The sequence below is a fragment of the Pleurodeles waltl genome, chromosome 2_1 (genome assembly GCF_031143425.1).
Source record: "Pleurodeles waltl isolate 20211129_DDA chromosome 2_1, aPleWal1.hap1.20221129, whole genome shotgun sequence".
Taxonomy (NCBI): domain Eukaryota; kingdom Metazoa; phylum Chordata; class Amphibia; order Caudata; family Salamandridae; genus Pleurodeles; species Pleurodeles waltl.
This window is the reverse complement of record NC_090438.1, coordinates 784,493,579-784,508,338: the sequence shown is the minus strand read 5'-3', so window position 1 is coordinate 784,508,338 and position 14,760 is coordinate 784,493,579. Positions and strand designations below refer to the sequence as shown.

Below are 14,760 nucleotides of genomic sequence, written 5' to 3'. Positions count from 1 at the left end.
CTTTCGACACCCTGGATGGCATTCAAAATGGTAGACTGCCCAACAGTGAGGGACCTGAGGAGGTCAATGGCCTCCTCACTGAGGGCAGCAGGGGTGACTGGGTGTAGTGCTTTCCTCTTATTTAGTTTCTAAGCACTAACATAACACAACAGAAATGCACTTCTGAGGTCAAAGAAGACTTTTATTGTTATTTTATTCTTCCCCAACCACAATGTTTATGAATGAATGACGAATTAGTAGCTTTCAAGTCCGCGTTAATCAAACAAAATATATCAGTTTGCAATATACACAGCAGGTTATATTTATAAGATATTGAATGCAAAGCAAAACAAATACTTCACCGTGTGGGAACTATTTACAGCTTCATCTTTCTAAGGTCTGCAAGCTGAGGACCCCTGTCAGCCGCGAGAAAGAGAGATTCATCTACCCACACGGGATTGCTGGCAGCCTGCGCCAAGCTCCAGCACGAGGTCCGGCAGATTCGAATCTGACTCTCTGCAGCCTGTTACATTCGTTACAAAGGTGTGCCCCCTCCTCTCAGACCTGGGAAACTGAGCAAGCCTTTTGGAGACTGGCCAGGTCTCCAAGACTACTCCTGTTCCCAAGCTCAAGGGAAGAGAAACGACGCCCATGTACTCTCTCTTATCAGGTCTAGTCTACTGTGAGAGCAAAACATCTTGGTTCTCTGGTGCAAAAACACAGCTTGGAAAAATACAGAACTCCACGTTAAAGGCAATGGGCAGCTAACCTAAATATCAAATGCAATGTCATGTTAAAGGCAATAGGCAGCTAACCTAAATATCAAATGCAATGTCTAGTGTCATGTCAAAGCCAATAGGCATCTAAGCTGAATACAAAATACAATGTCTTATATCATGTCAAAGCCCATAGGCAGCTGAGCTGAATACAAAATGCAATGTATAATATCATGTCAAAGCCAATAGGCAGCGGAGCTGAATACAAAATGTAATATATGATATCATGTCAAAGCCAATAGGCAGAATATCTAATAGCATGTCAAAGTCAATAGGCAGCTAAACTGAATACATCATGTCAAAGCCAATAGGCAGAATACAGAATGTAATGGCTAATGCAATGTCAAAGCCCATAGACGGCTAAACTGAATACAGAAAGCAATGGCTAATGCCATGTCAAAGCCAATAGGCACAATACAGAATGTAATGACTAATGCAATGTCAAAGCCCATAGGCGGCTAAACTGAACAAAACATACCATGTGCTACTGGTGAACATTGAGCAACTAATATGCGCAGTGGTGAAACACAAAGTCATTGGTCAAAACAAAACTTTATCAAATGGCAGGACATTCCGCCCTTTGACCAATGAATTTTTGTTTCACATATCTCATATTTCAAACAAACATAAAAAAAAACATCAGCACAAAAAAAACATTATGATCAAAGCAATCCCTGTAAAGCAATAGAAGTGAATTAACACATTGATTTCATAACCTTTCACATCAGATACATCTATACAGAAAAGACTGGGCAATTCTTTTTTTTTTTTTTTTTTCTGAATGAGTCTCTAATTCAACAGTGTTAGCAATTTGATGTGGCATGAGTTCTGCTCATGTAAAGGTGCACGGTCCACCTGAAAGGTTTGCTGGAAGATAAGCAAAAGTCAGAGTTCCATACGAGAGGGAAAAAAAAAAAAACACAGCAAACAAGTTGAACTTGAACTGAAGGCGCAGTTTGCGCAAAATGGATCCATGGTGCTGGCACTTTACTCAGCCAGGTTCAGGTTGGGGATTCGGTCCCTTCCCCGACCCCACACGCACACACCGGAAGGGGGACCACGCAGCACACTCAGGGACAGTGGCGAAACGTGGTAGGATCTGCAAAAGAAACAAGTATGACTTTTCTTGCAAATAACATTTTTCATTTAAACTGCACCCTTCCTCTTTCTTTCCCTGTTTTATAATCAGCAGGACGTTTTTGGGGCCCTTTGTTATATTTTCTGCAGGTTCTGGAGGGTCACTTGGGGCGTCAGCCCACACATCAGCACTGAGGTTTTTATCTGCTGCGCCACAGCTCCCCTTTTCTTGCACTGTCAGAAGGGCTGGGGCAGACTCCTTCTTTACCAAACCTCCATTCACTGCATTTTCGCCAATTTGGGCCATTCTGTCTCCAATTTGTATGAATAAATCAGATTCTTTTCTAGGTATCAGCATAATTTCGATTTTTCCTTGGTAATTTGCAGCAATCACTCTCCCTAAAACCTGATCAATTTGCCATTTCTGTTCTGGTAACTTTCCTCTCCCCAACTGCTCTGTGACTGCTTGCATGACAGATTGCTTTTGTGCGTGCTGCACAGTTTTTATCAAATCTAGGGGAATGGGCATCTCTCTCATCTCTGCCCACCTGTAAGTGGCCTTTTCACATTTCTGGGGCACCCACATAGCCATCCCCACTAAGGCAGAATTCTGGGTGAACACTTCTCTCTCTGAATTTTTCTCATTAACATCTGCAAGGTAATTGAACCAGTTAGGTACAAGCCATGTGGCTAAAACATTATCAAAGAACCAAAAATCAGCGTAAAAATGACACATCTCACGTAGCTCTTGCTTTAAAATCTGACACACATTATACAACGCTGTTCCTTCTACTGTGCCAGAAAGCAACATTTCAGTCAATGGATCATTAGTAAAACAAACATGCTTTTTATCTTCAGTAGACACGAATTCAAATGGTGCACACAATTTCATCGGTAATTCTTTTATCTGTGGTACTCTAGCCCTGTCTTGCAAGTACCAGATCCATTGTATGATTCTAGCTAGGGGCACTATTTTCTTTCCTTGTTCTTGAGTTACATGTACATAAGTATTTCCTTCTTGCACTGCGCAGAAACCTAAAGTCTGCATTATTTCATTTGCCAAATCACAAGCGCGCAGCTGCATATTATTTTTCACAGTGACCATGTACAAAAGTGTTAGGATTTCTCTCAAATGAGGGCTATTCTTTTTCCAAAAATCAAACAAGCTAATGAAACTCGGGGTGTCTTGCTCTAAAATCCTTCGTTTTACTTGTGCATTTTGCAACGGTAACTCGTAAATCACATTCTGAGCTCTCTCGTCCGTGTTATCAGTTAAGGAATGCACTTTGGCTGCCAAAAACCCTGGCTCACACGGAAACTCAGTGCAGCTCGGAGCTGTCTTAACCCCCTCATTACTGGAATGGGACAAGAAAGATTCTTCATTTTTATAACTTTCAGCATTATTTTGAATTATCGTATCCTGGCTAATTTGCTCACGTAAATTCCTATTTTCATGTTCCAACTGCCTACATTTCTCCTGCATTTCTCTGTAAGCAGATAAAGGTATCCAGACCTTTCTGTCATCATTACTTCCAAAACACACTTTTTCTACATATATACAACCGGAATTATTTCTCAAAACATTATCAGGCCTTTTAGCTACACATGCATTTTCTTCTGTAATTCCCCAAACAGAAAACAATTCACAGTTTTTCTTAGCACCATCAGGCAGTTCATCAACACATGTATTCTCAGACATGGTCTGCCGTGCTACTGTGATTCTCCAAACAGAAAACAATTTCTGTAATTCTCCAAACAACAAAAAACAATTACACTTTTAAAGTGTGCACTTAGAAATCTACTAACTCGTCAAACCCCTTCTTAATCACCTCTTAATGACCGGCCCCACTTCTGGTACCAATTGTAGTGCTTTCCTCTTATTTAGTTTCTAAGCACTAACATAACACAACAGAAATGCACTTCTGAGGTCAAAGAAGACTTTTATTGTTATTTTATTCTTCCCCAACCACAATGTTTATGAATGAATGACGAATTAGTAGCTTTCAAGTCCGCGTTAATCAAACAAAATATATCAGTTTGCAATATACACAGCAGGTTATATTTATAAGATATTGAATGCAAAGCAAAACAAATACTTCACCGTGTGGGAACTATTTACAGCTTCATCTTTCTAAGGTCTGCAAGCTGAGGACCCCTGTCAGCCGCGAGAAAGAGAGATTCATCTACCCACACGGGATTGCTGGCAGCCTGCGCCAAGCTCCAGCACGAGGTCCGGCAGATTCGAATCTGACTCTCTGCAGCCTGTTACATTCGTTACAAAGGTGTGCCCCCTCCTCTCAGACCTGGGAAACTGAGCAAGCCTTTTGGAGACTGGCCAGGTCTCCAAGACTACTCCTGTTCCCAAGCTCAAGGGAAGAGAAACGACGCCCATGTACTCTCTCTTATCAGGTCTAGTCTACTGTGAGAGCAAAACATCTTGGTTCTCTGGTGCAAAAACACAGCTTGGAAAAATACAGAACTCCACGTTAAAGGCAATGGGCAGCTAACCTAAATATCAAATGCAATGTCATGTTAAAGGCAATAGGCAGCTAACCTAAATATCAAATGCAATGTCTAGTGTCATGTCAAAGCCAATAGGCATCTAAGCTGAATACAAAATACAATGTCTTATATCATGTCAAAGCCCATAGGCAGCTGAGCTGAATACAAAATGCAATGTATAATATCATGTCAAAGCCAATAGGCAGCGGAGCTGAATACAAAATGTAATATATGATATCATGTCAAAGCCAATAGGCAGAATATCTAATAGCATGTCAAAGTCAATAGGCAGCTAAACTGAATACATCATGTCAAAGCCAATAGGCAGAATACAGAATGTAATGGCTAATGCAATGTCAAAGCCCATAGACGGCTAAACTGAATACAGAAAGCAATGGCTAATGCCATGTCAAAGCCAATAGGCACAATACAGAATGTAATGACTAATGCAATGTCAAAGCCCATAGGCGGCTAAACTGAACAAAACATACCATGTGCTACTGGTGAACATTGAGCAACTAATATGCGCAGTGGTGAAACACAAAGTCATTGGTCAAAACAAAACTTTATCAAATGGCAGGACACTGGGGCAGGGGCTGAGGTGCCTGGGGCGAAGGTGATGCCCACCCTCCCGGGTGAGCGGGCACGGGGAAAAGTTTGAGGGGCTGCTGGGAGGGCGGTGCTGGTAGGGGGGTGGCGGCAGTACCTGTAGATGGGGGGGGGAGGCACATATGTTGCCGCCACCACAAGGGAGCTCCCATCAGAGGACGAGTCCGTGTCGCTGATCTCAGCTCCTGGTACCGCCGTGGAGCTCCCCTCGCCCTCCGTCCCACTGGTGAAGTCCGAGTCCGTAGTGTGGCCCTCCATGGCCAAGTGGGATGCAGCCCCCTCGTGCTCCGGTGCCACTGCTCCTCCGCCTGATGATGCTAATGCACACAAGATCAGGGAGACCACAAAAAGGGGGACGACGACAGAAGAAAGACATGTTGAGTGCATGCATTACCGCTACCGTTGGCGGACACAACAGACACACAAGCCCCCTGCACTACGCTGCGCTCTTGGGCTCCACTGTTCAATTCCTGGGAAACGGCCTACTAGGCTATGGACGACATCTGCACACATGGATGACACAGGGGCATGACTAAGTGTACTTGGCACTCTACATAGGTGGGGTGGGGTGCCACATGGCCTGCCTTATGGAGGGACCTTGCCCTCAGAACTCGTCCTGTCCTAGGGAAACCCATAGCCCACCTCCCCCACCCAGACCCCTCCACTGCCTGCAAAATCAGCAGGATGAGAGTGTACTCACCCCCTTGTGGCTGCTGTGATGCCCTCAAGCGCCCATCCAACTCCGGGTATGCCACCGCCAGGATCCTGAACATCAGGGGGGTCATGGTGCGACGGGCACCCCTCCCACGTTGGGAGGCCATCCCCAGCTGAGCCTCCGCCGTCTTCTTGCTCCAGCTGTGAATGTCCTCCCATCTTTTCCGGCAGTGGGTGCTCCGTCTGTGGTAGACCCCTGGGTCCGGACGTCCTTGGCCATGGAACGCCAAATATCTTTCTTCTGGTGGGAGCTGACCTACATGAATAGTACAGGGGGTAGAGGAACTTATTACCAACTGCACCGTCACAGTCATTGGCCCCCATCCCTACCCTTGCCATGTGGCACATGCACTCACCGTCGTTTCATGCACGCCGCAATATCACCCCCCTTCTTACATCCACCCCACTCCACACAGGCATAGCCCATACAGCATGCTCCCAGTGTACTTACCTGTTTGTCTGGAGGACCGTAGAGTAGCATGTACTGGGGGAGGACTCCGTCCACGAGTTTCTCCAACTCCTCCGATGTGAAGGCAGGGGCCCTTTCCCCAGACGCACAAGCCATTGTCTCTTCCAGACCGAGGTCACAGCAGCACTTGCAGTGTAGGTCCTCTCCTGTCGAAGATCAGGTATCGAGTGATTGAACAGATAGAAAATGGGGTGGTGTGGGTGATGTGTGGGGTGGGGTGTGGGGTGATAAGTGTGCTGATATGTAGTGGTGTTTTGTGTGAGGTGTGTGGAAGTTATGTGGGTGATGGTGTTGTGTGCTTGTGGATGCTAGTATTGTTGACGGTGGTGTCTCTCTCTGGCCTTCTCTCAGTAATTGTGGTCATAGGGGTTTGTGGGTGATGTGGGTATGTGTTTTATATTGTATTGGATGTGTGGGAGTGGTGTGTGTATGTGTATGAGGTGTGTGTATTTCGAATTGTCCAATGTGGCTGTGTTTTGTATATGTGTGTGTATTTTGAGCGCAGCGGTGTGTACCACCAATGGAATACCGAGGTTGAAAGACCGCTGCGTGGATTCTTGGGTCGTGATAGTGTGTGCGTATTTCTGTTGGCGTGACGTGTCGGTTTTGTTTGCGCCAGTTTCTCACTGACCTTTGGTGTGGCAGACTTGTGTGGGTGTCTGAATAGTGGCGGATTCCGTGCTGTGGGTCATAATAGCTGTGGCAGAATTTCACGGCCACGGCAGTGTGTTGACGGTCTTCTGCACGGCGGTAAGCGGCTTTTACAGCCAATGTTGTAATGACCACCATAGTGCTCATTAAACGAGTTGAGCCTGCGACAATTACAGTGAAGCAGCATATCTAAAAATTCATCCATAAAATATGACATCAAAGTTTAGCTTGCTTGGGCAAGGGAAACTCTACAGATGACCCAATCAAGGATTAACATGTGCTAGGTTGAACACATGGACAAAAGACAAAAAGAGTAAAGGACCACAAGAATCTGAAAAAAGAAAATCTGGGACAACAAATTACTAACTAAAATGGGCAAAGAGTAAGTGAAGAGGGAAGAAGTCAGCAGTTCAGAAGCTCAGTCAAGAATCTTCTTTGGGTCAAGGAGAAAATCTTCAAGTTTCTGCAAAGCATTTCAAAGGGGAGAGAGGATTATACCTTACAGAGTCCAAGGAGTTGAGCAAGGAAACGTGTTTGAAAGGAAAATGCAGAATCTGACCAAAGTCCAACTAGGGAACAAAATATAAAGTTCATAGGGCAAGATGATTCATCCATCCATCTCTCCACATGATGTTGAAGATGCAATATCCAATACTAAATGATCATGCGACTGAGACTGCAACATTACTGAAGATTCCCATTACCAACAGGTAGTGAACATTTCCATTTGGTCTCATCCATTCAAATTGTAACATCTGCGTATGTTGCCAGTACCACAGTCATAAATGCACTGTACTCAAGGACAACTTCCCGGGGTCACTATGTGTAAAATAATAAAGCATCTATTACCAAGCTAGCATTCTCATGAGTATTAAATCTGTAAATAAAAGTTCACGTTAACCGAATGACTTAACATTTTCTGCACAGTCAAAAATACAGGGCCTTGCAGGCCTCGCTTAGACTAATGCAAATGTAATAAAACAACACATTACATCATACAAATAAAGAATATAGAACAATAAAATTATAAATTCAACATTAATAAACGTTCAATAGTGTTCATGTTACAGTACTTTTAAAACAAAATAACTCTGTAAATACATTTCTGTGAATATGGTATTGACCTACATTTTTTCTACCTTTACATGTGAGTTTGAAACATTTCCCACAGTGTTGGACTTGGCCTTTTTTGCAGGGTTATCCCCCAAATTTTTGCCTCCTTCCTCTCTTTTTTCTGACCTGTTTTTTCTGACTTTAGGACTCTGGGCACTTTACCACCGTTAACCAATGCTATAGTGCATATGGTCTCTGTCTAAATTGTATTGCTGATTGGTTTATTTATGAGTGGCATATTTGATTTACTAGTAAGTCCCTAGTATAGTGCACCAGGTGAGCCCAGGTCCTGTAAACCAAATGCTACTTGTGGGCCTGTAGCACTGATTGTGCCACCCATGTGAGTAGCCATGTAAACATGTCTCAGACATGTCACTGCAATGTTTGTGTGGGCAGTTGTAAACTGCCATTTCTACCTAGCAAATGCACCCACTTGCCAGGCCAACACCTTCCCTTATACTACATGTAAGAAGCCCCTAAGGTAGGCCCAGGCATCCCAATGGAAGAACGTGCAGTGTATTTAAAAGATAGGACATGCACTGGTGTGTTTTACATGTCCTGATAGTGAAATTCTGCTAAACAAAATGTCAGTATTGCAAGGTCAATCTCTCCCAAAGGGTAACATGGAGATTGCCTTAAAATATCTTTTGAATGTAATTTCCCATTGGGAGCAGATAGAGATATGGAGTTTTGGGTCTCTGAACTCACAATTTAAAAATACACCTTTTGGTGAAGTTGTTTTTTAAATTGTAAGTTAGAAAATGCCACTTTAGGAAAGTTCAGTGCCTCTGCCTGGCTGTGGAATACATATCTGGGTCTCAATGACAGTTGGGCTGTTTGTGAATGCAAAGGGAGCTGATGTGAGCCCTGCATATCTTGATGGGTCTTCCTGGGCTACAGTGGTCAGAGGAGCTCACACTTGTACCTGAGTGGGGCTTTGTCTGTCCTTACACAAAGCAGTCTCAAACCCCCTGGAGTGTGTCTGGGGTCAGGGCAGGAAAGGCAGGGTCTTGTGCAGTACAAAGACTTTCCTTTGAAGTTTGCCTACTTCAAAGGCAGAAATGAGTACAAGTACTGGACCTTTGAGACTACAACTTTAAAATCTTTCTGGACTGAGGATAATCGGTCAGGAAGAAGAGATAGATGCTGTTGGAGGGACTGCCACTCTGCCTGTTACTTTTCTGTGCTGGCCTGCTGCTTGCTGGTTCTGTCCTGGAAGTGAAAGGACTGGACTTTGCTTTCTACATCCTGCTTCCAATGGTTCTCCAATGGTTTAGATTGAGCTGTTAGACGTCTCAGGGACATCAACGACTTCATCTGCCAGCACCTGGGCTCTCTTGCTGAGAGATCTGACTTTCCAAGTGGTGCCAGACCCTGGGCCTGTGGGAGTGAGTTCTGGTGTAGCCAAGAAGAAACCAGGCCCATCAACTCCAGAACAACTTCGGAACCTGTGCCACTGTCCAACTCCACACTGCTGCCTTCACCAGAACCATAAGGAACCAATGCCTCACCTCCTCTGCCTAAGAGTAAGGAACCAACACCTCACCTCCCCTGTAGCAGTAAGGAACTGACTCCGTACTGGCTTCAGCAATGCCTCACCTCCCCGACTCAGTGCAACAACTTTGTTTTCTCATTGTTTTCAAAGACACTGTGCCTGGGGTCCATTCGACTCCGTGACTGGCCCGCACTCCCTCGCGAGTGGCATTGGACTGTTGGGAACGACCCTTTCAAGACGTCATGATAGCCCCTGATTGGAGCTATTGTGTTTCTAAGCACTATACTGAGATTTAGGCCCTCATTATAACATTGGCAGTAAAAACCACCTACCACCGTGGCGACGGCCACCAAAAGACCATCAACGTGGCTATCAGCCGTCCGCCGTATTATGACCACAGCCGGATTTCCACCACAAGAATGGCAGAAATCTGGCTATGGCCATGCCGGCGATGGCGGTAAGGTGGCGCTGCTGCCAGCAGCAGCACCACACCAGTAGACCGCCGCCAGCCGCATTATGAGAAATAATACTGCCTGGCAGTATTCTGCTGGTGGGTGCTGATGCTGGCAGCAGCGCCCCATCCTGTCTCCTGCCGGAGGACCCCCTGGATCCAGGTATGTCGGGTCTCTGACAGGGAGGGGAGTAGGGGGTGTTGTGTGTGTGTGAATGTTTGTATGTGTGTGAATGTGGGTGTGTGTGGGTGTTGAATGTGTGTGTGCATGTATGGAGGTGTGAGTGTGTGTATGTTGTGTGATGTGACTGCATGTCTGGGTGTATGTTTGAAAGTGTGTGTGGATGTGTGTGTGAATGGATGTATGCATGCGTGGATGCATGTGGGAATGGGTGTGTGTATGCGTGTGTGTGTCTGTAAGGGGGACGTGAATGTAGGGTGGGTTGGGGGCTATGGTGAGGTAGGGGGGCTAACTGGAGTGGGGGAAGACCCCTATTAGTGACAGGGAAGGAATTCCCTGTCAGTGATAGTGCCTACCGCCATGGTTTTCATGGCGTTAAGGAAGCCATGAAAACCATGGCAGTAGGTGGGGACATAATCCGGCAGGCAGAACAGTGACGGCCGCCAGGCTGGAGATGGATATCTCCATCCCGGCTGCTGTTACCGCTGTGGCGGTCCGACTGGTACATTGGCAAGTTTTTACCGCCATATTATCGCCGACCGCTGGGGTCGTAATGACCCCCTTAATCTTTACAAATTCATTTCTTTGCTTTTGTATGTTGGACTTTTGTCATTTTCGACTTCTTGCACTCAGATAAATATTGTCTATTTTTATAAAATTGTGTCGAGTACTTTTGTGGTGTTTTCACTGTGTTACTCTGTGTGTGTGTACAAATACTTTACACATTGCCTCTGAGATAAGCCTACTAAGCTATCAAGGGGGTGAGCAGGGCATATCTTAGCTGTGTGACTCCCTTACCCCGACTAAAGTGAGGGCCCATACATGGACAGGGTGCAAACCACTGCCAGCTAGATACCCCATATCTAACATTGGTCATCAGATGTGGGGCTAGGACTTGTATTTGACTTCACATACATTGACTGGTGTATATAACTTCCATATAGCAGTCTACTACAAACCAATATACTGTGTCTCCTGCTTCATCTGGATCAACTTGGAACTCTGTGTGGTGGTTTCACCAGTGAAGCCTAGAAAGAATGGAAATTAACTTCTGGCACCTAAACATCTATACTATGAAGGAGCTGAGAGTTTACTGAAAGGAGAGGGTGCTGGCTGTGAAGATGACAACACTGTATTTCTATGAGGAAACTCGCTGGGTGGCAACACTATCAGATGACTCTGGGGAGGACACTGATGGGAAAGTGTAAAGGGTGTAAGGCCTTAGAACCACCTGGATGATCCCAAACCAGACTTCCAAGACGGCAGTGCCCTGAGGAAATAGAAGAGGAGGGGAAAATGATTTTGCATAGGTTCCACAGGACAGAAGGGAACCAACAGAGAGGGAGTCTCCTGCTAGGTCTACTGTTAGGAGCAGTGTCCCCTCCCACACCCTGTCCCCTGAGGAGTTTAAGGTCAGACAGGCTAAGAGAGAGAGACCTGTTGCTGCAGCTGGCTCAAACAGGAAATGAGTTTAGCTCGTGAGCTGAAGTTAAGAGAGCTGGACTTGGATGCCAGGGGGCTGAGTTCCACTTAGAAAGCGGCAGCAAAAGTACCAGGTCCAGTATTGAAGAAAAGGTCCACGTACCCTGAGACTTGGTTTTTATGAAGGAGGGGTGACTTATATAAGTGGATCCAAGCATATTAGGTAGCTTAAGAGGAGTGCAGGGTTCCTGAGGTAGATGGGGGACCTGGCATGGGGAGTTATATTCCTGGTGGTGGGAGGGATACTCTGCTGGCTCTAGAAGTGAGTGACAGGGAGAGGTGTACCCCTATGGAGGAAGCCCTGATCTGGGACATTGGGGCCACACCAGAGGAGGGTAGGTTGAGTTTGAAGGGCAGTCAGATACTGTCTCACCAGATGGGGAATGATGTGAGGAACTCTTTCAATGCACTAGATGTGTGGGTGAAGGGTAGTATGGTTAACACATGTGAGGGGCTCTACAATTTGATTTCTGGAGCATTTGTTGAGTCACAGTTTTCCAGAGCTATGCCAACACCTGGTGGGGTGTGAGTTCTATGTCCCCAGGGAGCTTGCACTGAAGGTAGGCTTCTGAGTGAGTGCCAGAGTGTCTGGGATGGCATTGGGGAGTGATCTGAAAGAGAATGGCTCAGGTTTTCCCAAAACGAGTGAGGGAGAGGGTTACAGTGACCCAGACGGGTCCCAGTGTAGTAGGAGGGGTGGGTCCCACATCCTTTCCAGGAGTAGGAGAAGAGGTGGTAGTGGCCAAAAGTCCCAGGTGCCCTATCTTTAGCCATGGTGCTTGTATTGCTGTCAGAGGGGGCACAGGCAAGGGGACCTGGTCTGTACCAGGAGACCATCCACTGATCCGATAGTGTCAGGAGAACTTGGGGGGCGGCTGTCACAAGTGTCCTATCAGTTCTTGTGTCTGGCAGCACCACTCTAGAGAGTGGGGTGCAGAAACCCAGATGGAGGGGTGAGAGGGAGAGACAGTCCCCAGTGGGAGGACCAGTGGGTCTGGGGTTGCCCTCTCCAAGGTCAGAACACCCCAAGAATGCTAAAACACACTCATCCTGCGTTATTTGCAACCCTCTAGGTACCCTAATTGATCCCAGGGCCCACACATTTCTGTATTAGTCTGGTGAACATTTCCATATTTGTCTAGTGAAAATTTATGTTTTGTGTATTGTCTATATAATCTGCGGATTTCATGTACATTGTAACCAAGAAGGAGTGTACAATGTTATTACTTCAATGTGTGTTTTTTCACATGCCTTTAAAATGTGCTGTTTATGACTCATCTCTTTGCACATTGCCTGCTCCCGCACCTAAGGGGGATAATGATGACTGACTTCCCTGCTTCCAACACCTGAGGGGGAACAATGACTCATTCCCCCAGCTCCCATGTCAAGCCAGGTGAGAGGCTTCCTGTTAGAAATGGGGTTTCTGGTTGGCTAGGGTATGCACCTAGGCCAGGCTGAACCCACCCACTCTAGTCAAGGCAAGGGGTTACACATCTCAGATAACCCCTGCTCACCCCCTTCGTAGCTTGGCATGAGCAGTCAGGCCTAACCCGGAGGCAATGTGTAAAGCGTTTGCACAACACACACAACACACGTGACGCAATATGTACACCACAAAGTAAACACAACACTGAGCTATGTAAAAGTAAACTGTATTGCACAAAACATAATTAGACCAAACATTACATGTCAGTAATATCCTGCTACCTTAGCGGTTGTCAGAACGTTACACAAGTTACTAATACTCTGAAAGAATAAGCAGTTGTCACATTAGAACACGTAAGTACTCAGGATTCTGCAACATAAGCAGTAGTCAGAAATCACAGTAAAGAAATAAATGCCCTTCTCATAAACATATTAATAAATGCCTCTATTAAGAACATTATAAAACCTATGACAATTCAAGGGCAGTAGAAAGAACATCAGCTCATACATTCAGCATCCCATAAAGTAAGCAGGCTACCATATTTCTTCCCTATGTCAACATAAGAAAGAGTATGTCCCAAACTAGTACCTGTGTTAGGATGAGAAGGCACTCCCCGTGCCTAGAAGCTGACAAGGGGGGCCCCGGCGCTCCTCTGCGCAGAGCGGGGACCCTAGGCTGCTGTAAGGGGGGAAGAGGGGCGATACACACACCCCTCCTACGATAATATCGGGCCCCGCCTGGGGCACGATGGGCGACAAAGGCTTGGAGCTTCATGCTCCTTTTGCAGCAGCCGGGGGAAAGGGGAAACAGCACTCCTGCCTTCCCCCCACTGCCCAGGCCCCTCGCTGGGAGAGACAGCAGTCTGCACGGTCGGCCCCACTCCTTAGTCGGGGGCCGTCCCATTGTCTTTCTGCCTTGACCGGGCGGGGCCTCTGATGAGGCTTCCTTCCGCCCAGTGAGGCACTCTGGATGCACGGCCTCCAGACATCTTACAGGAGGTCGCGCCTCCTATTTGCAGGCTGAGGGCTCCTGTGGACCTCGGCTTCCTGGCCCCAGGGCCTGTCCCGCTCCTCCACTAGCCTTCCGAAGCACCCAACACGATGTGCGGGTACTCTGCTGTCCGAGGCTGCGGTGGTGAAATGCGGACTACCAGAGACTCCTTCCTGTGCCCCGGGGGCACCACCAGCAGCTCTCCTGAGCCCCAGGAGCACTGATCCCAGCACACTTCAGATGTGCTCCAATCGATACGGGTGCTCGGGCAGCGGTGGTGATCTCAGCATTTGGAGAAGCGCTTACGAGCGCTGGGGCCACTTCTGGGAGCCTCGGTTGCGGCGGTGAAGCTTCTTTACTGCCAGCGTGCCTAGAGGCATGGGGGAGCACAAAGGAGAAGCGCTCACCCAGCGCTTTATAAGAAAAAGCAGCCCTCCTCAGCTTGGGTTCATTGCAGCGGTCAGGGCCCACAGCACCCTGCCCCTGGAGACAATAGAAGGGGGAAGCAGAGGGCTGCAGGCCCAACAACAGGCCAGCACAAAGGATGCAGATGGTGGCAGCTTCTCCTAGGGACCAGGCAAGTCACAGGTCAGCGTAGCAGCAGCAGTCCAAGGTGGGTCCTGGTGAGTCCTAGTCAACAGCATCTAGTGTCCAGTTCCAGAAGAGTATCTGGAGTTCCAAGAATGTCTAAATTGTGGGGAAAATTCCCCTGTACTTATACTCAGTTTACAGTGTGTTTTACAATGAGGAGGAGGGGGATTTCAACCAGTTACAACTGGTTCTGGGAGTGCCCCCTTCTCTCCTCCAGCACAGGCTCCAAACATCAGTGGGGGGTGAACGACTCT

General features: G+C 46.9%; 1 protein-coding gene across 1 annotated transcript; it reads right to left on the bottom strand.

Annotated features, from left to right (window-relative positions):
* Window positions 1-176: 176 nt before the first annotated feature.
* Window positions 177-4,908, bottom strand: LOC138268623 (uncharacterized). Its single transcript, XM_069218461.1, has 2 exons — window positions 2,381-4,908; window positions 177-1,854 (listed from the first exon to the last, which is right to left on the bottom strand). The coding sequence occupies exons 1-2, from the start codon at window positions 3,529-3,531 to the stop codon at window positions 1,743-1,745; spliced, it is 1,263 nt and encodes a 420-aa protein (XP_069074562.1). The 5' UTR covers window positions 3,532-4,908; the 3' UTR covers window positions 177-1,742.
* Window positions 4,909-14,760: the final 9,852 nt, after the last annotated feature.

Bases quoted from the DNA above. Each gene is read 5' to 3' on its own strand.
- LOC138268623 (XM_069218461.1), bottom strand. From the start codon at position 3,531: ATGTCTGAGAATACATGTGTTGATGAACTGCCTGATGGTGCTAAGAAA. The intron at 1,855-2,380 runs GTGGGCAGAGAT...TTTCTTTTGCAG, and splicing joins TGTGAAAAGGCCACTTACAG to ATCCTACCACGTTTCGCCAC.